Source organism: Mauremys reevesii, linkage group 4, assembly GCF_016161935.1.
Source record: "Mauremys reevesii isolate NIE-2019 linkage group 4, ASM1616193v1, whole genome shotgun sequence".
NCBI classification, from domain to species: domain Eukaryota; kingdom Metazoa; phylum Chordata; order Testudines; family Geoemydidae; genus Mauremys; species Mauremys reevesii.
In genome coordinates, this window is record NC_052626.1 from 67566075 (window position 1) to 67588982 (window position 22908).

General features: G+C 47.0%; 1 protein-coding gene and 1 long non-coding RNA gene across 6 annotated transcripts in view; one reads left to right on the forward strand and one right to left on the reverse strand.

The window, feature by feature from the left end:
• Positions 1–449: 449 nt before the first annotated feature.
• LOC120403724 overlaps positions 450–22908 on the forward strand; it is a 41564-nt gene continuing 19105 nt past the window's right edge. The window contains exons 1-3 of one of the 2 annotated variants that reach the window (XR_005597695.1): positions 450–533; positions 3360–3443; positions 5896–6031. This is a non-coding gene — a long non-coding RNA (uncharacterized LOC120403724). Of the gene's footprint in view, positions 534–3359; positions 3444–5895; positions 6032–22908 lie in introns of those variants that run through there. The other variant, XR_005597694.1, reaches the window with a different exon arrangement.
• EXD2 (exonuclease 3'-5' domain containing 2) lies at positions 3162–21332 on the reverse strand. 4 transcript variants are annotated; one of them, XM_039535248.1, is made up of 9 exons: positions 21211–21332; positions 18631–19026; positions 16725–16981; positions 14813–14939; positions 13471–13796; positions 11131–11237; positions 10757–10892; positions 5816–6172; positions 3162–5224 (listed from the first exon to the last, which is right to left on the reverse strand). In XM_039535248.1, exons 2-9 carry the CDS (start codon positions 18967–18969, stop codon positions 5008–5010), a joined length of 1866 nt encoding a protein of 621 aa, XP_039391182.1. In that variant the 5' UTR covers positions 18970–19026; positions 21211–21332; the 3' UTR covers positions 3162–5007. The 4 variants fall into 4 exon arrangements, with proteins under 4 accessions (XP_039391182.1, XP_039391183.1, XP_039391184.1 ...); XM_039535249.1 differs by lacking the exon at positions 21211–21332 and adding an exon at positions 20665–20863; XM_039535250.1 differs by lacking the exon at positions 21211–21332 and adding an exon at positions 19530–19585.

Sequence of the window (22908 nt, forward strand, 5' to 3'; positions counted from 1 at the left end):
CTGCAGACCATTGTTTCTTACCTCAGGGGGGCCCCTATTCAGACACTTTTCTTGGGGTTCTTTTGTTTTTGTAAATCCTTAAGCCTTCACCCGCCTCAGACAGTAAACACAGACTCTCTCCTCAGATGTCCATTGTTCTCAGCATTGACTGAGAAATCTCAAAGACTTCGCCAAGGCCTCACCTCAGGTGACGTGTCTGCGTTTCAACAGCTATAAACCCAATAGTCTACATATTTCTTAAACTACTTCCCATACAATCAACTTGCAATAAATCTAACAGTCCGCTAGTCCTTAGCTTTCAGCAGAGATCGCATATGACCCCTTGTGGTGAAATATTGAGAAGATGGCTGGACACAGGGGTAATAATACACATGCCTGGGCACGTCTATGTCACAAAAGGACAAGGCCAAGGCCAAGGCCATATCCTGGGCTGTCACTATGTACAGGAGGTTGGTTATTGATATTACAATTAGATCTATGAAAGGGGATGGAGACATAACCCATGGGCTCTAGCACTTCCCCCTCAGCTTTTGGTGAGATCTTAATCTTTGTAGATTGGGATAGGGGAGGCACAAAATGAGGTTTATAATGGCAAAGGTCTCTCATTAGCAGCCCTTTGATAAATTGCATTATGCTGTACCTTTGACTGCCCTCCGCCTACTAATCCATCTCCCCAGCATGGGCGGCAGGTTATATACAACTGCGGTGCCCGGGCTCTAGGAATATTCAGGACCAGGTGCCCTGCTCCAGCAATAGTTGGAGCTGGGTCTCTCCCCCGGCCCTGCCAGGATCGGGCCCCGGCCCCCGCGGGCCTCCCCCCCGCCGCATCCCTGCCTGGAGCAGGTCTCAGCCCCCACCTGTAGCCACACACACCCCCTCGTGTCGCCCCCCCCCCCGCCACGCCGCGTCCCTGACTGACAGAAAGCAGCGCGAGCCTCTTCCCTGCCGGCTTCTGCTGGCAGAGATCAGCTCTCCGCAGAACTGCTGTCTGCTGCCGCAGGGTCCTAGTGCCTGCGCTCAAATAATGGCTAGGCAGGCTGCCCTCCACTAATGGCAAGGCAGGATGCCCTCCACTAATGGCAAGGCAGGATGCCCTTACCCTGCCCTAGCCCTGAGCCTCCAAAGCTCCAAACCCTCATCCCCAGCCAGAGCCCTCATTCCCCTGCACCTTAATCCTCTGCCCCAGCCCTGAGCCCCCGCACAGCATGAACCCCTCATCTCCTGCACCCTATTCCTCAGCCCTGAGCCCCCGCATCATTAACCCCTTATCCTCAGCCCCAACCTCATCCTCTGCACCCTAATCCTCTGCCCCAGCCCTGAGCCCCCAATGAATCATGAACCCCTCATCCCCAGCCTGAACCCTCATCCCCTCGCACCCTAATCCTCTGCCCCAGCCCTGAGCCCCCCCTCATCATGAACCGCTCATCCTCAGCCCCACAACCCTCACCCCACACCCCTCCCTTCTGCCCTGAGCCCCCTCCTGCATCATGAACCCCTCAGCACCAGCCAGAGCTCTCATCCCCCTGCACCCTAAACCTCTGCCCCAGCCCTGAGCCCCCACCAGCCTCAGGCAGCCCACCACCACAGCCCCACAGCCCTCACCCCTGTACTCCCTCCTATCCCCAAACTCCCTCCCCAGAAGGTGCACCCCCTCCCCCTTCCCACACACCCCTTCCCAACCCAACTCCATCCCAAAGCCTGCACCCTTCACCCCCCTCTCCCCCGCACCCTAATCCTCAGCCCAGGATCTTCACCGCAGACCTCCCCCCCCCCGAGCCCCCTCCCAGAGCCTTAGGCAGGTGGGGGCGGAGTTGGGGGGCGGGTTCTGGGCACCACCAAAATTTCTACAAACTTGCCACCCATGCTCCCCAGGGATTACTACTGACATTCCATACCTCAGCAATTGCAATTTATTGCAAACAACCTGCTCCAGAAATATTTCCTTCTTTCCCTCAACTGTGGAATTTCTTCCCAAAATTACTAGTCTGAGTTGTGGGATGAACAATGTTAATTTCTGGACCAATGACTGGTTTACAATTGAATATCACATGACCCATCAGGGCAAGAAGCAGGAACTTCACATCAAGAATCCCCCTTTCCACTGGCATACAGCCTTCTATTCGCTCTGGAATGTTGGAGCTATTGTTCTAACTCTCCCACCAAGGCCTGTACAGTTGAACACACAATACCAAGGAAGCTTGACTTTACCCTCATCGTGTCTGAGCACCTCACCATCATTCAAGATTTCTTAATCTCAAAAGAGCCTGTGAGGTAGGGAAGTAGCACTATCACCATTTTACAGATGGGGAACAGAGATGGAGAAATTAAGAGACTTGTACAAGTTACACAAGAAACCTGTACCTGAGCCAAGATTTGAACTATGGTCTCCTGTGTCGTGCTCTGTCCACTAGGGCATCCTTCCTACAGGAGAATTACTACATAAAGTGCTCCCACTGGAGGGTGAAATCCTGTCTCCGTTAAAGGTTTGTCATTGATTTAAATGGGGCCAGGATTTTACTCCTTAAAAAAAATAAAATCCTCAGACTTTTCCAGACTAGTTTTCTGCAAGAAGCGGGTCATATGCAGAAAAATGTGGTGCAGTATAAAGGTTTTATTAAAACTTGTTTGAAAGGACCTGTGTAATTCAAGCAGGACTTCACCACTTGTGAGAAACACGGTCATCACAAATTCATGCTGATATAACCTCTCTCTGGCAGAATGTGCCCTGTTCATCTCTCACCAAAGATAGCAGAGGAGTCAGAACAGTTAAGAAAAAGGGTTTTTTATTTAAAAAGTTAAATACATCTAAAATCTAGCACCAGGCAGAAACATGAATGCTGAACAGAAACAGCCAAGAACATTTAAATATCAACAGCAATAATTAACCCTCACATAATACACCTCTACCTCAATATAATGCTGTCCTCGGGAGCCAAAAAATCTTACCGTGTTATAGATGAAACCGCATTACATCGAACTTGCTTTGATCCACCGTAGTGTGCAGCCCCCCTCCCCCCCGCCCTGGAGCACTGCTTTACCGCATTATATCCGAATTTGTGTTATATCGGGTCGCGTTATATCCGGGTAGAGATGTAGATTACATTTTCAAAGCATTTTACAAACATTAATGAATTAAGCCTCAACATCCCTGTGAGGTAGGTAAGTATTATTAGCCCCATTTTACAGATGGGAAACTGAGGCACAGATAAGTTATGTGACTTGTTCAAGGCCACACAGCAAGTCAGTGTCAGAGCCAGGATTAGTGCTCTGGGGCTCATGGCTTCCAATTATGTGCACAGATGCCTAGAAAATACTGCTTCTCTGAAAAAGCCTTTTCTTCTCTCCATGTCCTCTGTTAGACAGCTGACCCCATTTCAGAATGATGTGAGAGGGTGCTTGCCAAAAGCTATTCATCACAGTGTCTACACAGGAAGATTGAATTGGTAAGTAACATTTTTATAGACACATGCTGTGTGTCTGAAAGGTGTTTTGTTTTTAAATAGATTTCTGACTGTTCGTGCTCCCACAGTGACAGAGTCACAAATGATGTCACTTTTCCTCAAGATGCAGTAGCAGCCATCAGAAGGCTGAGAGATCTGTCTGCAATTCTAACCCAGTTCTCAATAAGACAGAAGTGCTGTTTCTTCACACTGGGATCCTGTCCATGAAACAGGAATGTCTCTTTAGGGAAGGTGTAGTGGGGGGTAATCACCCCGCTCCGGCCCTGGAAGGGTAAAAGCAGCCCTGGAGAGGGCTGCAGTTCGGAATGCTGGGCTGATTGGGAAAGCAGCCACAGCTGTAGCTGGCTTAATGAGGGCCCAGCTGGCCCTTATAAGAGGGCAGTGGGCCAGGAGCAAGCAGTCTCCCTCTAGCTGGGGAGGGAGATGGACCTAGCTGCCTGAGTGCTAACAGGTCCTGGAGTGAAGCAGGGCTGGGGAAAGCCAGAGGAGTTGGGGAGCTCTGGGCCAGCAACTCCCCAGCTGCATGGCCTTGTACAAGGCCCCTGGAGGTACTGGGTTGCAGGGAATGGCAGCAGATCAAAACCTCCCTTGCCTATGTTGACTGGCTTATATAGACTGCAGTTGGCCCCAGTGAAAGGGGGCTATATGGTGACTGGCACTAGCCCATGACTGAGGCAAGGTAGGAATAGGGGGTGGGGGTTCCCCTGGGTGGGGAGACCCTGAGACTGCAGGGGTATTGCCAGAGGGCAGCACCCCAAACATAAGGGGCACCGAGTCCAGGGAGGGACATGGGGGCCAAGCAGCAGTGGGAGAGCTAATTCCTAAGACGACCACCAGGAAGTGCCACAGGGGTGAGTCCCTGCATCATTACAGAAGGTTTCCTCCAAGAAAAGCTAACCCGGGTGCAGCTGGCCTGCACCAAAAGCAAGGGGTGGGGGTGGAATTGTGGATTAATTTGGAGGTGCAGCCATGGGATGAGGGGGATTGGTCCACACTAGCGCTTGGAAACAACAAAAAGGTTCATATCCCATGTGAAGAAGCCCTCCATGGTGCTTAGGTGGACGAACTGGATGTAAAACACCTCTCAGGGGATGCCAGTCATCACAAATTCATGCTGATATAACCTCTCTCTGGCAGAATCTGCCCTGTTCATCTCTCACCAAAGATGGCAGAGGGGTCAGAACACTTAGGAAAGTGCCAATTTTTGTATGGTCACTTTGAGCAGAGAAGTCTCCTTAGCACATCCCCTGTGGATTGAAACAGTCTAATAAAAGTGGAGGAGCTCATGTCTGCATACATGAGGACTCCATCTCTGTAGAACAAGATGGTGAAGAACCAAGCAGCTCCATTCAGACTATGGTTAAAAATTCCAACCATCTTTTAACATTGAAGTCACATGATTTAACCATTGGTAGAGTTGTTGAGTCCCAGCAGAACCACTGCTGACAACGGGAGTCTCCCTGGGCCATCCTGCACCCAGGAGCTTGCAGTTCCAACAGGGAGATGAAAGTCAAATAGTCCTTCCAGTCGCTATCTGGAGTCACTTTCACGACAGCTCGATCCGAAGGTCCTCCCCATATTTTCGAATCAGCTTCCCATGATTGTGGTTGACTGACCACCGCTTTGGAAGATGCTTCGGTTGCATGGTGTCCAGAAAGTGCTGCCGCCAGCGCCTCTCCAGCTCCATGAGTGAGCGCAGCCCCCCTTTGGCGAAGCACTGCACCACCTTCAGCCCATGCGGCATGTAGCTCTCATTACAAATCCTGCCAAGACACAAGGGGGGTTGGTTTCACACAAGCCCATTATGGGACTCTCGGTCTCCCAATACCGTGACGTGCTGGGTGCCCTCACACCCAAAGCACTTGACAAACACAAGGCTCAACTAGGCAGGCTGGGCCAACAGAGTTGTCCACCCGACTACTCCCCACACCCGTAGCAGAGTAATAACCTGAAAGACTGTACGTGTCTCACTGCAGGAAACACGTAATCTATAGCCCCAATCTCACAAGTGTATCGGTGCTGGGGGTTCCCTGTGCCTGCACGGAGCTCTGCAGCACTGTGTTTGTAACGCACTGTGTAAACATCCAGTTTGTTAAACTCCGGCCCTGGTTTTACAGGGAGATTAAAACAACAGGAGGTACTTTTAAAGGAGCTCGGGGGGGAAAGTAGGCCTATTACTTAGCTCTACCAATGCTGCTGGGATTTTTGTTGCTGTTGTACTATTTATGTATCAGGGCACCTAGGGCCTTGGCTAGGTGTCTTTTTCTGTAACTGAAGTCTAAATACATAAATATACACATGTGCGCACACAGACGGCTAAAACATTAGACCTAGTCACTGGGCTCTTGTAATACCTGGTTTCCAGGCCTGCTGCTTCCTGGAGCATCTCTGAAGTAATGGTCTCTGTGTTAAAGAAGTCCTTGATTCCTTGCAGCAGCTCCTCCCTCCTGGTGTCAGGCAAGCTGTCTGCATTCAGCAAAGCCCTGGCCCCTGACCGGACCTGCCTTCGCAGGGGGTCCTCCAGCAGGCGCACCCCTTCCTCGCAGCCAATGGGGGCACCAAACTCCTCGGCCAGCTGCTGCTTGAGATGATTGTCGTAATAATTGGAGATGGCATGGCAGGAAGTGCAAAGCAGTAGAACGTCATGGGAGTTGTGGTCCTTCATCTGGATGGGGAAGTGTCTCCTGTACTCATGAGGTACGATGTTCTTCCTGGGAAGGAAATAGCAACAGTCTTAACTAAGATTTCAGATGGCTGCTGCCATCAACTACTACTTACACGCCTGATGGAAGACTGATATAGAAAAGGAACCCCTCCAGAAGCTGGAGCTTTCCACATTTGGTCTTAGCTCAGGAGTGTACTGTGCTTTTTTTTAAGAGAGTCAGAAAATCGCCTGTAAAGACAGCATTGGATCAGTTCTCTGTGTGTACTCCACGGCCAATCTTATTGACAGAAATGTATTTTTGCTTTCTACTTCTGCTAGCCCTGCAGAGACATCACTAGATTCTGTCCTGGCCAGTGCATCAAAAGAATTCCTAATAAAAGCCCCAATCCCGCATGTACTTATGCATATGTTCAACGATACTCCTAGGAGTGCTCCCATTAACCTCAAAGGGACTATTCATGTGTGAAGTAAAGCACATGCCTCAGTGCTTGCAGGACTGGGCCCAATTCCAAATGCAGGACCAAATTCTACCCTCAGCTACACTGTGCATCCCCAGAGGGCACAAAGGAATTGCACAGTTGTAACTAACTGCCAAGTATGGCCGACAGAATCTTTATTACTTGTGATAATGAACAAGTAAGAGGCAGCCCAGCTTGACCTTCAGATCCCAGCATGAGTCTTGCAGGCAGGGCAATTAGAAAAAACTCCTTTGTAACCTAGGTACGTTTTCTCTGGAAGCTACTGAAAGACAATCAACAGGGAACCCTGTGTAAGAAGTCAAAGAAATTTGGGCCATGCTTTTAGATACATTTGGATAAAAAATGTTGAGACTATTCAAAGAAAGCCAAACCTCCATTCCACCTAAATGCTCCCTTTCCTAGTTACATGTCTTCTCCTATTTTACTTCTCTAACCCTCACCCTAATGTGTTAGATCTGCAAGACATAGACCTGACGAGTAGTAAGACTGCAGAATTCTACGGGCAATCCCATAAAGCATGCAGTATACTGAAACATATACAAGCTGTAAGTCAATTATCTTTCTGTTGTTTGTTTTCTTCATATAAAAAAAAATAAATGAAAATTAATCGCAACCCACCCCACAAACCAAAATGACCCCACAGTGCCATTTTAGAGGTATTTTTCAGAGCTGATTCATAGTTAAAGACAAAAATGTGTAAATTCATAAGAACGGCCATACTGGGTCATTTTAATATTATGAAAATGTCTAATCAAAACCTTAATCTGTGGCATGTTACCCTCAATGAGGGCATCGGGGTGGAATGAAATTTTATAAAGTTATGAGCAACTGCAAAATCACTACTGAGCACACCAAGGGTATGTCTATACCGCCCACATTACAGTGCGGCAGCACTGTGACCTGGCCAGTGTAGTCATGGTTTATTGCCGGGGGAGAGCTTCCCTGAATGAGCGGCGGTAGCTTTATTGCCAGGAGCTCCCAGCGATAAAGTGCTGTTTATACTGGCGCTTTTCAGCGCTAAAACTTTTGTCGCTCGAGGGTGTTTTTTCACACCCCTGAATGACTAAAGTTTTAGCCCTGAAAGTGGCAGTGTAAACATAGCCTTAGTAGACATATGAGGATTTTTATCAAGCTGATGAAGCCCTGGGCTCTCATATGACATCTGAAGGGATGAAAAGAACTGTGCATGCGCCCTGCTTGGCCTAGGCTCAGGAGGCTGCAAGGGAGAGGGAAAGCCACTGGGAAAGTTTGCAACAAGATTGTACAGGCCTCTGTAAAAACATTCCAACATCCTTTCCCAGAAAATCTATGAAGAAAGCACCCTTAACCCAGAAGAAATCTGCAGCCAGACAGCCCCACGGTCACACAAAGGGTTTTAGATTCTCTCCACAGTTTCTGATGCATTTGGATGAATTTTTCAGAAAATGGAAGCTTTCATTTAACAATAAATATGTCTGTCTTTTTCTGCTACAAAGGCACAGCTGTCCCACTATAATAGGGAGACCAGACAGCAAGTGTGAAAAATCGGGACGGGGGGGGGGGGGGTAATAGGAGCCAATATAAGAAAGAGACCCAAAAGTCGAGACTGTCTCTATAAAATTGGGACATCTGGTCACCCTACACTATAAAGTGACTGTGCTGCTGGTCAGTTCATGTAGCCTTGCAGGACACTGCTCCCAGCTAAACAATAGCAGCTGTAAAGACTAGAACTCACCCTCCTCCACACCAATTAGCTTTATGGATATGTAGGTGTCACAGCTCACCTGGGCCATTTAAATGCTAACAACAGGATTAAATACAGAAAAGTGAGACAGTCAGGGTCCGGACACCAACAGGGAAACCAGATGGTTTAAATCCCCAAAATGATCAGTTAAACCAAATGATTGCATATTGCGACTATAAAAGTATAATGAATAAGGTCTTTTATGAAAGCTTGTAATATTCTGAACTTGATGGTTATTACGAGACGTGTGTACAGACTCTGGTTATGGAGCTACGTATCTGTGAATACAGAAAACTGTGTTAATAATCCATACTACAGCTTCAGCTACACCTCCCAGCGGGGGCTAAGCAGTGAAGCAAAGAGGGGCACCGCTCAAACTGGAAGTTTACATGATACATTGTCCAGCCCAGGAAAGACAATGATGGGCCACTAGAGTTAACAGAAAGACATTGAGACACCCGGGCTATCAAGTCAAGAGGGAATTTCCCCATTCTGAATAAACATGAGTCACCATAGATGGGGGATGGGGAGGGGAATGGAAAGCCTTTAAAAACAGGCTTGGGACTCAGGATTTTTATTCAGACTTGAGGGACAGGCTTGTGGTGAGACGCTCTCCATGAACGCTGCTGGATCCCACCTCTAGGTAGTGCGTATGCTGAGAAACTGTCTTATGGCAAAAGGTAACTTATATCATAAAAGGGATTTTATCTAATATGGAAGTGTAAAAGCCTGAGGTTGTTTTTATGTTTATTTGCTGTGTCACCTGTATAGGTTTGCGTTCCCTTATTCTTATCTTCGAATCTGTGGTTTTGTTATTAAATAAACTTTTTGTTTATTTTTACCACAAGCAAGTCTCTCGCATGCAAGCTGTGGGGAATGTGCATGCCAAAGTATCTAGGGGGCTGGTTTTACACCTTCTCAGGTGACAAACCGGAAAGTCAGCATATCTGGTAGTTAAGAACTCGGGAAGTAGAGATTTGGGGAGAGTCGGAACTGGAAGGGCTGTTGGTGTCACACTCCAAGGAGTAACTAGACTGGTGACAGTATGCACTTGTGGGCTGGCTACTGGTGTCAGGGATCTGAACCACAGCTGCACAGCACGAAGGCCTCCAAAGTTAAAGGACGGGCAGTGACAGAACCCCTTACTGGTCTTGGTTGTTCCCAAAACATCACACAGGGTTTTTTCTTCTCTTTCATTGAGAAAAAAGTTAAACTGGGGAGGTATGCGTACCACTAGCCTGTCCAGGCTGGACTGCAGCCTGCACTCTGTGTTTGAACACAGCTTGTTCTCTAGTGAGAGTACACACAACTGCTCTCTACTGGAAGGAATGTCAACCTCTCCCATGTCAATCTTGTCCAGAGACATACGATTAAGGCTGCGAGTCTGCCACGGATTCCATGACTTTTGCAGAGGCCAGTGTGGCTGGTTCTGGGGCTTCCTGAGCAGCTTGGGCAGCCCCTGGGCCAGCCACACCGGCCACTGCTGGGGAAGTCTCGGGCCACCGTGTCCCCCTCCCTTCCTGCCCCAGCAGCAGCAGTAGTTTGGGTGTGAGAGGGGGCTCAGGGCTGGGGCAGAGGTTTAGGGTGGGGGGCGGCGCTTACCTCGGGGGGCTCCCCAGAAGCGGCTGGCATGTCCCTGCAGTTCCTAGGCGGAGGGACCAGGGGGCTCCGTGCACTGCCCCTGCCTGCGCGTTCCCAGCCAATGGGAGCTGCGGAGCCAGCGCTTGTGGTGGGGGCAGCACACGCAGCCCCCCGGCCTTCCCTCCCCCTAGGACCTCCTGGGACATGCTGGCTGGTTCCAGGGAGCTGCGCAGAGCCAGGTAGGGAGCCTGCCAGCCCTCCTCCTCCCCCAACCCCCCCAAGGAGCACCCTCTCTGCACACTGGCCCGCCCTCACTCCCCTCCCATGGAGCACCTGCGGTGCCCCAGCCCATCCTCTCCTCTCCTCCCCCCGAAGGAGCGCCCACGGCGTCCCGGCCCACCCTCTCTCCTCCCACCATGGCGCACCCGCAGCGCCCCAGCCCACCCTCTCTTCCCCTCCCCTCCCCCACGGCGCACCCGCAGCGCCCTGCCCTGCCCCCACACTCCCCTGGAGCACCTGTGGTGCCCTGGCCCAAGTTCTAGTTAGGGGTATATAGTACAAGTCATGGACAGGTCACAGGTCGTGAATTTTTGTTTACTAACCTGTCCATGACGTTTACTAAAAATACCCGTGACTAAAACATAGCCCTTACATAGGATCATGTGGGCCTCGAATGGCTATGGCCTACCCGAGATATACACACTGAATTCTACACAAGCATGACTGTGTCCCAGTTTACCTCCCACTGGTAAATAACACAAAGTTATGTTAGAGACTGAACTTGATCAGGGTCTGGGTCTTACTCTACCAGATGTATTTTTCTTCCCTGCACTGTGTAAAAACTCACCGGATGTAGGACTCTCTCTTGCCACACACCACGCACAGGTTCTCCTTGACTGTCAGATAGTAATCGACTTGTGACTCAGGACGTCCTGAAGGCTCGAACTGCAGCTTCACAACAAATGGATCTGTGCTCACCAACTCTGGAAGGGTGAAGGCAGAGAGGGAGGCCTTTAACAGTTGCATGTGGAAAGCTAAATGAATTATGCACAAAGTCGGCGGACACATCCTGTTTATTCCTTCCCCCAACATCTCCAGTAATTGGATCTCTGTTCAGACCTGGGCCCCTTCTCAAAAGTATCATTTCTCACCCAACAATATCATGGCAAAGAAAAGATCTCTTTCCTAGATACAGACTAATATGAGGACTGGCATACGTACCTCCAATGCCCTTGTCCAGGTACCACTGGGCCTTTTTGCGATCACAAGTGCACAGAGGCTGTCCATCTGGTGCATGCAGGAAGCAGTTATCATACAGGGGAGATTTTCTGTGAAACAGGGTGAACATCATGACAATTAAAATAAACAGGACCCCCAGAAACTGAGCTCTATGTATCTACATATTTCATGGGGCATACACGCAGCATCCTTTACGTCAGATGAGTGACCCCAGGTGTACACACACTTCTAGCCTTCAGCAACCTGTATTTATGGGCCAAGCACCATACTGGCAGAACAGGCTGTCACGGAGGGCAGCAAACTCCTTAGTGACTGACTGTTCTGGCTACAACTACTGGCTGTGAAGGATCTGTTTCCCAGATCAGCAGCCAGTACCCGTGAAGCTGGGAACGTTGAACCCTCTGTTGATGCTATCATTGACAATAGGCTTGCTTACATTTCAGAATTAAAAGTGAGCAACTCTCAATGGTGAAAAGTAACCTATATGTTTAAAATCTGGTTCGGATGCTCTCCGGTGTTTTCATCAATACAGGGAAGGAATTATTTTTTTTCCAAACAATATCTTTACTTTGACAGCACCCCTTTAACAAAACTAAATGCCTGAGGAGGAAGATGGCTGCATCTTCCAGCCAGGAGGCCCTGAGCAGAACGGCAGCAACAAAGCTAGGTAATTGCTCAGGAGCAGGGATAGACAGCTACTGTTGTAGTGCAAAGTGCTCCTTCCCCTCACAGTGTGATCACAGCAGCAAGAATTCCCTGAGTTGAACTGCTACCGCAAGAAGCATCACGCCAAGAACTCTTGCACAAATTTAAATTATTCAGTAATTCATACCGTCTCTACAGCAGGGAATTTGAAAAAATATTCCCACTAGTGCATGGTGATAAAAAAAAACCACAGGAAGACACTGGATTTGTCTATTCTAAGGCTCCTATCGGTGATTATCAGCAGTTCAGGTGAACTGGTAGTAAGCACTGGTGGGAATTTTTTGTAGTAAAGGCGACATTGTTTAGCCTGGCCAGCCAGGATAGAGGATACAGAAAATAAACGGAGAGGCAGGTGTAATAGCTCAGTCAAAGGTGTCATCTGAGTGATTTATGGATCCTTTTTTTTTTTTTTTCTTCAAATTAAAACAAACATTCTCCTAGAAATCAGCAACAGAAAAAAACATTTTGATCACATCTAATCTAACCCTAGAGACCAGGGAAGGATTATTCCCTACAATATGTTCTCCAGCACTTTGTCTTGACTAGTTTTAAGTCTCTCTAATGAAAGAGCTTCTTGTTTTGTTTTGTTTTGTTTTGAAATAGATGATCAAATACAGACAACAGCCTGGATTTAGCTTAGAATTCTGTTTGATCAGCTATTTAGTTTTTCCTAGGGGGCTGAGCCCTTCTTGGACTGTTTGATGTTGGCTCAAAATGTTTCCTGAAAATATGAAGTGACCAGAGAAAATCACCCATAAGTAACAGAACACTGTTATTTCTATTTTAATTGTTAAAAAATACTAATGAATCAGTTTTCCGGCTCCATTAAATTATCTCCCCCCACAGCTAACCTGAGAATCTTAAAGGAGAAAGTTAATGTTGAAATGTCTATTTTTCCTTTTCATCTGGCTATGACTGAAGTTGTTTAACTCCCCATGTTTGTGTATATAAAATCTGATATAATCAAATTAAATTTAAAAACAGGCATATCAATTCTGCATCTCCCCTTGCTGGATTCAGATTAAGACGGTTTATCTAACTTCTTTTAATTTTAAAACATTGTAAATAAAATAACTGAAGTTTCAGACTGTCAGATTCCATTGTTACATAAGAATTTAGGATTTGCCTGATCAGATCAGACCATTGGTTGAAGTCTCATATCCTGCCTCCAGCAACAGTTAACAGCTGGTACCTGGGAAGAAAAGGACACCCTCAGTCTAGCATTATCCATCCTGCCTGGCCAACTGTGAAATGCTCTGCTTAGGTGCAGGCCAGAGATTTTCCTTCCTGAGCTCTGAGGCAGTCAAATTATACCTGATTATATCCCTATTTTAGAAAGCAGAATGGCAAATGTCCTATTGCTCTGAGGTGCGCTCAGTGGGTTAGGACCTCTATAGCATCAGAACAATCTTGAGTTTTCTTTTAGCCTTTGGTAAATGTATCTTACTCATTTTTTCCATCACTTATATCTTGCATTTAACTCTCAGGGTTAGCTATTGAACACCAGCAATAGTGAATGTGCATAACCATAATAAGCAGGGCTGGAAGTATCAATCAAAATCCTGTCCTTGCAAGTTTAGTTAAAGTGCATATAGTAAAAAAGGCTCATGCAATTACCTTGCAGAATATCCCACACCGAGGGGCTTTCGCTTCTGTTTGCGGGGATCCTTCACTTGTTGATTTACTGGGGACTGGCCATTAGTTGCAGACTTCCGATTCCTTGGTTTCTGCTGGGAGTCCACCTCTCCATTTCCATCATCTCCTAGACTGCTGCTACTTCTTCCTCTGAATGGGACATCCATCAAGCCCTGGCACTTGCCCAGTACTTTTTGCCAAGCAACAACAGCATTTTCACCTCCAGATGCAGCAGGGATGAAGAAAAATCCCAGCAGATGGAGAAATAGAGCCATTGAGACCTGGGCATCCTTGGCAGCATAAGTGACCTGGGGAAAAGAGCCAGAGCTCTGTGTTACTGCGCAGAAGGAGGGCTAACGCCTTGTGAGGAACTGAGACAAGATCCCCCAACACAGCAAATGTGAAACATCATTTCTAGGTAAAGAGGGAGCAGCATTTATTTGACTTAGGAACTTACACTGAGTTCCAGCACTGAAGTAAGGGTCTGGGAGCCTCTAGTGTTCCCTACCTAGAACCACAGACCCTCCTCTTCATTATGCAATCTGAAGCCCTTCCAGTAATCTACAGTGTAGCCAGCTGACCCCTAGAGGGAGCCAGAAGGTATTATATTGTAGATTGCTACAAAGGCAAGTTAAGAGTAAAGGACAAGCAGAGCTCAAAAGACAATATTAACATATGCTCACTGTAATCCTGTCTGTTGTACACCACTCAAAATGATCACACAGACAGACTGACTTCAAAGGTAGACACACCTTTATATAGTGACCTCCCTGCTCTCCAAAAGCTCAATGATAATCTGCTCATTATAGGCTCGGTCCTGAAGGGGCTGAGCACACAGGCTCTTGTCAAGCAAAGTCCTTGAGCATCTGCTTAAAGTTAAGCATGAGTGCTTCCAGTCAAGTCTATGTGATTACTCATGTGCTTGAAGTTAAGCAGGTGCTCAAGGACTTTGCTGAATCAGGATGAGCGTGCTCAGCACCTTCAAGGCTCAACCCCCAAACCAGATACAGACCACTCACAAAACCCTCACAGATCAACTATCACCAGGTCCCTGGCGCTTGCCTATGAACAGAGATAATACCTGGCACTTCAATCCTCTTACATCTAAATATGTCAAACCCTCCCCCCCCCCCCCAAGACAGGAAATTATCCCCATTTAAAGAGAGGGAAACTGAGGCAGAGAGAGATGAAACATCTGGACCAGTCACACACTGAGCTTGTGGCAGAGCTGGAACAGACCCCAGATCTCTTGACTCCAAATCCTGTCCTTTAGCCACAAGACTATTCCTCCTCACAAAAGAATAACTACAATCAGAAGACACACCTGGTCTTGAGTCAGTTCTTCTGCCTCCCAGTTGCTGCAGCGCAAGTGAAGAGATTTGTCGAGAGGGCAGTTTAGGACATTCTCAGCTAGAGATTTGAGGCTGAGTCCACTACAGAGCAGATCCTTCCTTCAGTTTAACAAACAAAAGCAAATACATGGATAAAAGCACCAATCAAATTGAAAAATGTTTGCATCCACCCCGAATCTATTTGAACAAGAGGAACTACTGAAGTGTGTGATTAGATGATGTATGTGTCAGTGACCACTATAGGAACAGGACACCTGCTCATCTATAAGCTTTACTGGCTAAGCTAGCATAGCTCTTGGTTCTTTAGGTCACTGGTTAGTTCTAGAGCAGAAGATCTCCAGCATGAATGTTACCAATTCCCTCTTGAAGCTCTTTCACATAATACAGACAGTAGATCATTACAGAATCTAAGAATTTCTTTTTGAGAGAAAGAGTGGGGATCTTTCCATCAGCTGTCTGCCTCTGAATGAAAAGGAGAGATATCCTACAGTAACAGGCAAGCTTGTTGTATGGAATTGAAATGCCACTAGACCAAATGGCCAGGAATGGGCAACATTTTGCTCAGAAATGAGAGATCCAGTCACTGCTTTAGAGGAGAAGAATCATAAAATACACATTTCAACTGCCCAATGAAAGACTCAAGGATTCCATGTTCTCTAATAATCATAGTTGCTAAAGAGGTGGCACAAGGTCAACAGACCTACATCCCAAATCAGTTACACAGGACAAAGGCCTGTAAAATATTGCAATTGAGGAGTGTTTCTAGGCAAAAGGTTATAACTTTATTTCTTTAACATGAAAGTAGCATTAGAAAATATTGTTGTATCTTTAATGTTTCACTGGAAACAGAATTATTAAAGGAGAAAATTAAAAGCTGATTAATTTTGTACATTTCTCAAGAAGTCTGACAATGATCTCTTTCCACTCATCCGCTGACCACTCAATTTACATAGTTAGAATTTGTTTGTGGGTCTTCCTTGATCACTGAGCACTATATCCAATATGCATGTCAGTTTGCCCGCCTCTCCTCCAAAAGCAATGTAGGCCAAATCCAAATATTTAGGTGGGAGGAAGGAAAATAGGGTCTCCAATATTTGAAGTTTAACTTTCCTTTCACCAGTCACCATGCAGATAAATGAACAGTTAAGTTGCTGTGTTTATGTACATGGTGTAAATGGTGACAGGCAATGTTTCAAATCCTGACTGTTAGATATGGAGCCAGTCTGAGAAGGCTGTTCACCTGATTATGATATAACCAGTGTTTTCCATGGTGAACAGCCCATAAGCACTCAGAATGGTTCTGCAAGATCCTTTCCGAGAGGACAAAATGAGTAGTACACCCTAGAAGATGGAGAGAAAAAACAGTCTACTGTATATGGAGACCAGGTGTGTTTCCCTTTCTGCCTCTTTAAAGTCTTTGTCTTAATTATCAAGACTCTCTTACAATTCAATACTAGTTTAGTTTGAAATTGTGAGCCACTGGGTAGAAGTTACAATATATACACCCTGCTTGGAAGTATTAGTTGAGTTCCTAATAGATGCCCTCATTACAAAAACCACCACTACAAATGGCACTACTCGGCTTCCATACTCACAGCCTCAGCACAGAGTGCAAGGACTGAACAGGCCATGGAGACTCTACCCCCTTGTCCCTGGAAGAGTTGGTCTGCCTGGGTCATAGTTTGAGGCATACTGCAAGGGGGGGGGGGGGGGGAGGGGGAAAAAAGAGGAGGCTTGCACTACTGCTACCCGGGCCATAACTGTTCTGAGGACAAATCCAGGACTACCAATGTAGCATCCTTCATCAGAATCAAATTCATTTTTTAAGATTTCCAGTTAAAATTGTACACCTCAAGTACACTGCTGTTGTGTATGGATACACACCTCTGTCTCATTGCGAGGTACCGGAGGTCTATGCTCCCTTTGACGGCAAGGCCATAGTCCTGAAGTAGCTTGCAAGAATCTTCCCAACATCCGACCCCAACTTTTAATATAGTGCTATCTGCCAAGATGTTCAGTAAAGACTTTGGGACAGTCTGTCCATTGCTGACCAACCTGGGCAATCGAACAAGAATGCAAAAGCCACTGGAAGAGGCCATCTGTAAGAGGGATACAGGACTGGCCTTTCCTTCCACTGACACCTGAAACCAAAGAACCAAACAGCACTGGCGTTAGAGTATTAGTGTCTGGGTACAGAACAAGCCACAACAGAATCATAGGCATTACAGATAGAAAAGACCTATTAAGTGATCTAGTCCAGCGTATCTCAAATGCGGCCACCAGAGCCTTTTCTTGCGGCCACAGCATGCTGGGCTGTGACTGGGAGGGGGCAAAGTAGTGGCCCCTCCTTCTCCTTGGTGCTCCTGTATGCACCGCCTTGGTGTTGGCTGCTGAGGCTGGGCCCTGCCCAACTCTGGAGACACCTGGGGCAGAATGCTGGAGGAGCAGGCAGCCAGTGAGTTCCCCACCTTCCCAGGGGCAGTAAGGCTTAGGCCATGGGGCTACAGGCTCCAGCCGCGTAGCAGCAGGCCCCATTCTCTGGACACCGGGCTTCAGGCTCCAACCCACTTACTGCCTCCCCTGGCCCCCATCCAGGGCTTAATTCGTCCCCAGGCTTGCCGGGGCTGAGTAAGTCTCACTTTTCTCAGCGGATTTGTATGTTTGTTAATATCACTTTTCACAAGAGACTTACTAGCTAGCAATAAATAAATTACAATGATTTGGATGTGTATAGGTGCATATTTATTTGTTTTTCCTAAAGCTAACTAAGTATGTTAGAGAAAAGTGTGAGAGCGTCCACCAGCAAGAGTTGGTGGCTGCACTCTGAGGCCACCAAATAATTTGTCCTGAGAACCCGTCCACTGTAGCATTGTTTCATACAGTATATTCTCTAGTGCATTATCAAGTCTAATTTTAAGAGACACAAGCAATATGGCTTCCCCCATTTTCCTTGGGTGACTATTTCACAGCCTAACAGATTTCACCATTCGGTCCTTTTTTCCCCCTTAGCTTAGTTAATGTATGCAGTGTAGGTGAAATTCACCCTTCAGAAGAGGGCCCCCACTGAAACCCAGTTGTGAACAGTTAAATAGGCTTGTGCTGGCCCTCTTCTGGGAATTTCACATTCTGTTAGGTCCAATATTTTACATGTTCAATTATAAATAACTGCAATTTCTCCTCTTTTAGTTTATTTTTAATTAGTTATAGTTTTTAAAATATGTAAGCTCCTTAAAAATATAAGGCTAAATTAATACAATTCTAGTAAGTTAACTTGAAGGAAACACTGTACAAATATATAGTATCTAGTCAATCAAAACCAGTTATAATTCCATCAATAGAATATGTTAAGAGTTATTCCAAAAGTTTAACAAATGATGATCTCAATAAACTTTAAATCCATGCTCAGTTAATTTAAGTTTTTATTAAAATCAAAATCAATAGACCTTTATTGGGTTCCCTGGTGATAACTGCACAGTCAATTTCAAGAGTCATTTCTGGTGTGTCCATTCTAACTACTTAAACCAGAAATGAATCATAGAATATCAGGGTTGGAAGGGACCTCAGGAGGTCATCTAGTCCAACCCCCTGCTCAAAGCAGAACCAATCCCCAACTAAATCATCCCATCCAGGGCTTTGTCAAGCCTGACCTTAAAAACCTCTAAGGAAGGAGATTCCTCCACCTCCCTAGGTAACCCAATGGTGTTGGCACAAGAAATATTCAAAGCCTCATCAATTCTCTGCCTTTGCCCTAGGAGGCTGGAGAACAGATTTTCCTTGATCAAACACTTACCCACTCGCAGTCAATCCCAAGGACTGGCCAGCTCTGCAACTCCTTCTTCAGTAATGGTTCCACTCGATCCCACTCCTCTGCCTCTGAAACTATCACTATTTCTGCACCAAGGATCTTTTCTACCCAGGAAATGGTGGAAAAACTAACACATGAATGTAACTCCTTCTCCTCCACTTCCGTCAGTTCCTCATCTTCTGACCTTTTCAGAGCTCCAACTTGGTTACGACCACGACAGACCCTTTCTTTCCAACGCTGGCTTACTTTCCACAAAACCAGACCCCCTACTGCAATGCCCAACAGGGTGGCCACAGTAACTGTCACTGCTCTTTGTCTGGGCATTTTTCATCCTCCTCCGCTTCACCCACTCAAAATGGCACTGCAGAATTTTCTTATAGACTGCAATGAAAAAAGCAGGACAGATGAATAGATGTTTAAGAATTTATTCAAAATTTCTTTAATATAAAATTAAGAAAATCAAACTGCCACTATTCAGACAAAGATCGAAGTACAGCTCAGGATCATAAAGCAACATGGAATTTTTTATCAGAGAGGTAGCCATGTTAGTCTGGTTCTGTAAAAGCTTGCATCCGACGAAGTGGGCATTCACCCACGAAAGCTCATGCTGCAAAAGGTCTGTTAGTCTATAAGGTGCCACAGGATTCTTTGCTGCTTTTATGGAATTTTTAAAATGTACTGGATTCTGTTTAGGAGTAAATCAGGAATCAAAGCAAATGACATAACCTGGAGCATGGGTGTGTTAAATGCTAATGAGTCTAAATTCAGGTCTTGGTTACACTAATTACACCAAAATCTAGAGTAATTCCACTCATTTACATCAGTGTAACTAAGAAAAGAATTTGGTCCAGAATCCAGTATTTCTCAAACTTCTGAAAGCTCACGTCTCACTCCTTCAACCCCAACAAGTGCTGCTAAAGACCCAAGCAACTGAAATTCTCATGATATTCTTCTATTGTGATGAGCAACATAATAGTTCACAAAGTTGACATTTAAAGCCTCAACACCAGCATCTATGTATATCACCCATTAAAATGATTGGGGAGGTTCACACCTTTGACCTGTTTTTAAAATCAAAGAGAAGACTCCAAAAAACAACTGGGAGGTCTAGACAGACAGGGATGTGCCCAAAGCTTTGGTAAGTGCTGCCATAATGTATGTGCTTGGGGAACATCTATTTCTACTTCATCAGTGAATACAAGTACTTCTGTGATCTTGTACAGCAGTAATTCCTTGGATCCCAACACCTGATCTACACTAGAAAATTAGGTCAGTTTAAGTAAATTGCTCAGGGATGTGAAAAATTCACACCTCTGAGCGGCATTGTTAAACCAGCCTAAATCCCCATGTAGAATTCTTTCATCAACCTAGTTACTGACTCTCAGGGACGTGGATCACCTAAGCCAATGGGAGAACCCCTTGTGTCAGCATAGGTAGTATCTACACTGAAGCGCTACCGTGGCACAGCTGCATTGCTGTAGCATATTATGTGCAGGCATACCTTATAACTACATTGGTCAGGGGTGTGAAAAATCCACACCTGAGTCATGTAGTTATACAACCTAATGTCCAGTGTAGGCAGCGCTATGTCGGCAGGAGAGCTTCTCCTGTCAACACAACTACGACCTGTCATGGAGGTGGATTAACTAGACTGACAGAAGCAGCTCTCTCATCAGCACAGGAACGTCTTCACTTAAGCACTACAGCAGTGCAGCTGCATCGATGCAGCATTTTAACTGTAGGTAATATAGTCCTGATAGTACAAGGCAATCATGCACCCATGTGTAGCCCCACTCACTTCAATGTCCTCCAGTGTAAATAACCTAATTTTCAGGTGGAGTTTGATGAATGAGACCATCTGATGATGCCGCCTATAATGGCAGGGGTTGAATGCAATGACACAGGGTCCCTTCCAGTCCTATGTCCATGAGTGTGCAAAGCTAAACCTGGAAAGCCACTCATTTGCAGGATGGGGTTCTAATACTCCAGTCCTGCAAACAGTTTCAAGCACGCGAGTACCTGCAGATGTGAGCAGCACTGACTTCACTGGAAGGACTCACGTCCTGCACGGTTACACGCGTCTAACTGTTTGCAGGACTGAGGCCTGTGGCCCCGATACTGCAAGCCGAACCATGTGGGAGGAGCCAGGCAGCACCATACCCCACCCCCATCCCAGATCCGGGGACCAGCTGCACACATCAGCATGGAGAGACCAACATGAGACACCCCGCAGGCTGCTCTAGACCCCACAAGCAGGAGGAGTAAACATCCCCTTGTAAACCCTGTCCTTGGCAGCCGGCCAGCCCGGCACTGCCGCAGCCCGGGAGCAGCACGACCCCACCGCGCACACCTGGCGGGGCGCGGGGAGACCCCCCCGCGGAGATTCCTGGGGCGGGGCCACATTTGGGGTCTGCAACGGTGGGTTGCCTGGGCTGGGCGCTCGAGGAGGCGCCATCGGCAGCCGGGCGCGGCAGGGAAGCAGCAGCAGCCCCATGTTCCAGCAGCCCCCCGCCCCCGTACAGAGAACCGCGCGCCGGGTTCCGCAGCCACCTCCCTGCCCCCCACCTGTCTGCGCCTGGGCCCGCAGCGGAACGCTGGCTTCTCTGCGGCAGCAGGAACCCGCCGCGCTGCAGCCCCCGCACCCTGCTGCACCGACAGACGCTTCCGGCGGGCACACACCCGGAGCACCCGCAGTGACGGACACTTCCGGTCTCCTGCTCCTCTGGGGTGGAGCCTCCCGTGTAGCCTGGCGTTCTTCTCGGCCTGTGGGCGCGGCCATCTTGTACGGCAAGCGCGGTCCGGCTGGGTAGGGCTGGGCCGGGGCTGCGCTGAGTCCAGTTATCCTAGGGGCTCGGGTTAATATCTGTTCTGTGGTTAAATCAGTGCTGCAAAGCTCCGTGCACGTCATAAGACATCTAGATAAACTTTCTAGTTCATGTTGGAGAAAGGTGATCAGATGTCCCAATTTTATAGGGACAGTCCTGATTTTTGGGTCTTTTTCTTATACAGGCTCCTATTACCCTCCACCCCCTGTCCCGATTTTTCACACTTGCTGTCTGGTCACCCTAATTACCCTCAACCCCCTGTCCTGATTTTTCACATTTGCTGTCTATGCTGGAGAGCAGCCTGTGGTTGTGGGGATGTTCGTACCAAATCTATAGGGGGTCAAAGAGAGAATCCAGGTTGTGGAAGCTAAATTGAGATTATTAGGTGAAATGCATAAATCCTTGGTCTCCACAGTAACTTTGTCTGAAATACCTCCAGTTCTACATGTAGGGCTGGCTAGGGCCATGTCTACACTAGTGAGCTTAGAGCCACACATCTATACTGCAGTAAGATCACTCCAGTAGCCACTCTATGCCATCAACATAATTATTAAACCATAATTAAACCACCTCCAATGAGCAGCAGTAGCTATATCGGCACTAGCGTAGATCAGTTATATCAGTAAAAAGGTATCTTATGATCCTGGAGTATTTGCAGAACTGCAAGAAGAACCGAATGAGTGGGAAACATGATGATTCCATGGAGGACAGATTGCCATAGGACATAGCAAGAACAAATTCAAGGTTGTTGGTGGCATTCACAGAGCAGCTGCAGATGGTGCAGCGCTGCTTCTGGACCCAAGAAATAAGCATTGACTGGTTGGGTTGCTTTGTAATGCAGGTTTGGAATGACAAGCAATGGCTGCAGAACTTTCAGATGTGCAAGGCCACATTCTTGGATCTGTGCGCTGAGCCTGCCCCAGCCCTCCACCTTAGGGACACCAAAATGAGAGCTGCACTGACAGTGGAGAAGCGAGTGGCGATTGTACTGTGGAAACTTGCAATGCCAGATTGCTACTGGCCTGGTGGGAATCCCAGTGGTTATAACTGCCTGCTCTGTCCTGTACAACATCTCTGAAACAAAGTGGGAAAAGTTGCCACCGGGGCAGAGGGCAGAGGTGCTCCGGCTGTCTGCTGAATTTGAACTACCGGATATAAGTTTATTAGAAGAGCTCAATGCAGCAATGAATGACTTTGAAAGACCATTTTAATAGAGACCAGAGTAATGTGTGTTGTCAAAGTGTGCTCTACCTGGCCCTGCTCTTTTGTGATCAGGAAGGAATCATATGGTGACTGCTGTAGGAATATAACATTGTCAGTGCACCTATTCCTTTTGTTTCTGAATGATTCTATGAATTGTGTGACACTGTGCAGTAAGAGGTAATTTGTTGATGTCAGAACTGCTGAGCACTTCAAACTGCTTAGTTTGGGTTAGTCC

Excerpts from the sequence above, each read along its gene's own strand:
- EXD2 (XM_039535248.1), bottom strand. The coding sequence starts at position 18,969 with ATGCCCAGACAAAGAGCAGTGACAGTTACTGTGGCCACCCTGTTGGGC. Across the intron at positions 14,940-16,724 it reads TACCTCGCAATGAGACAGAG|GAAGGATCTGCTCTGTAGTG; the intron begins GTGTGTATCCAT and ends GTTAAACTGAAG. Across the intron at positions 5,225-5,815 it reads GCAGCAGGCCTGGAAACCAG|GATTTGTAATGAGAGCTACA; the intron begins GTATTACAAGAG and ends GTGTCTTGGCAG.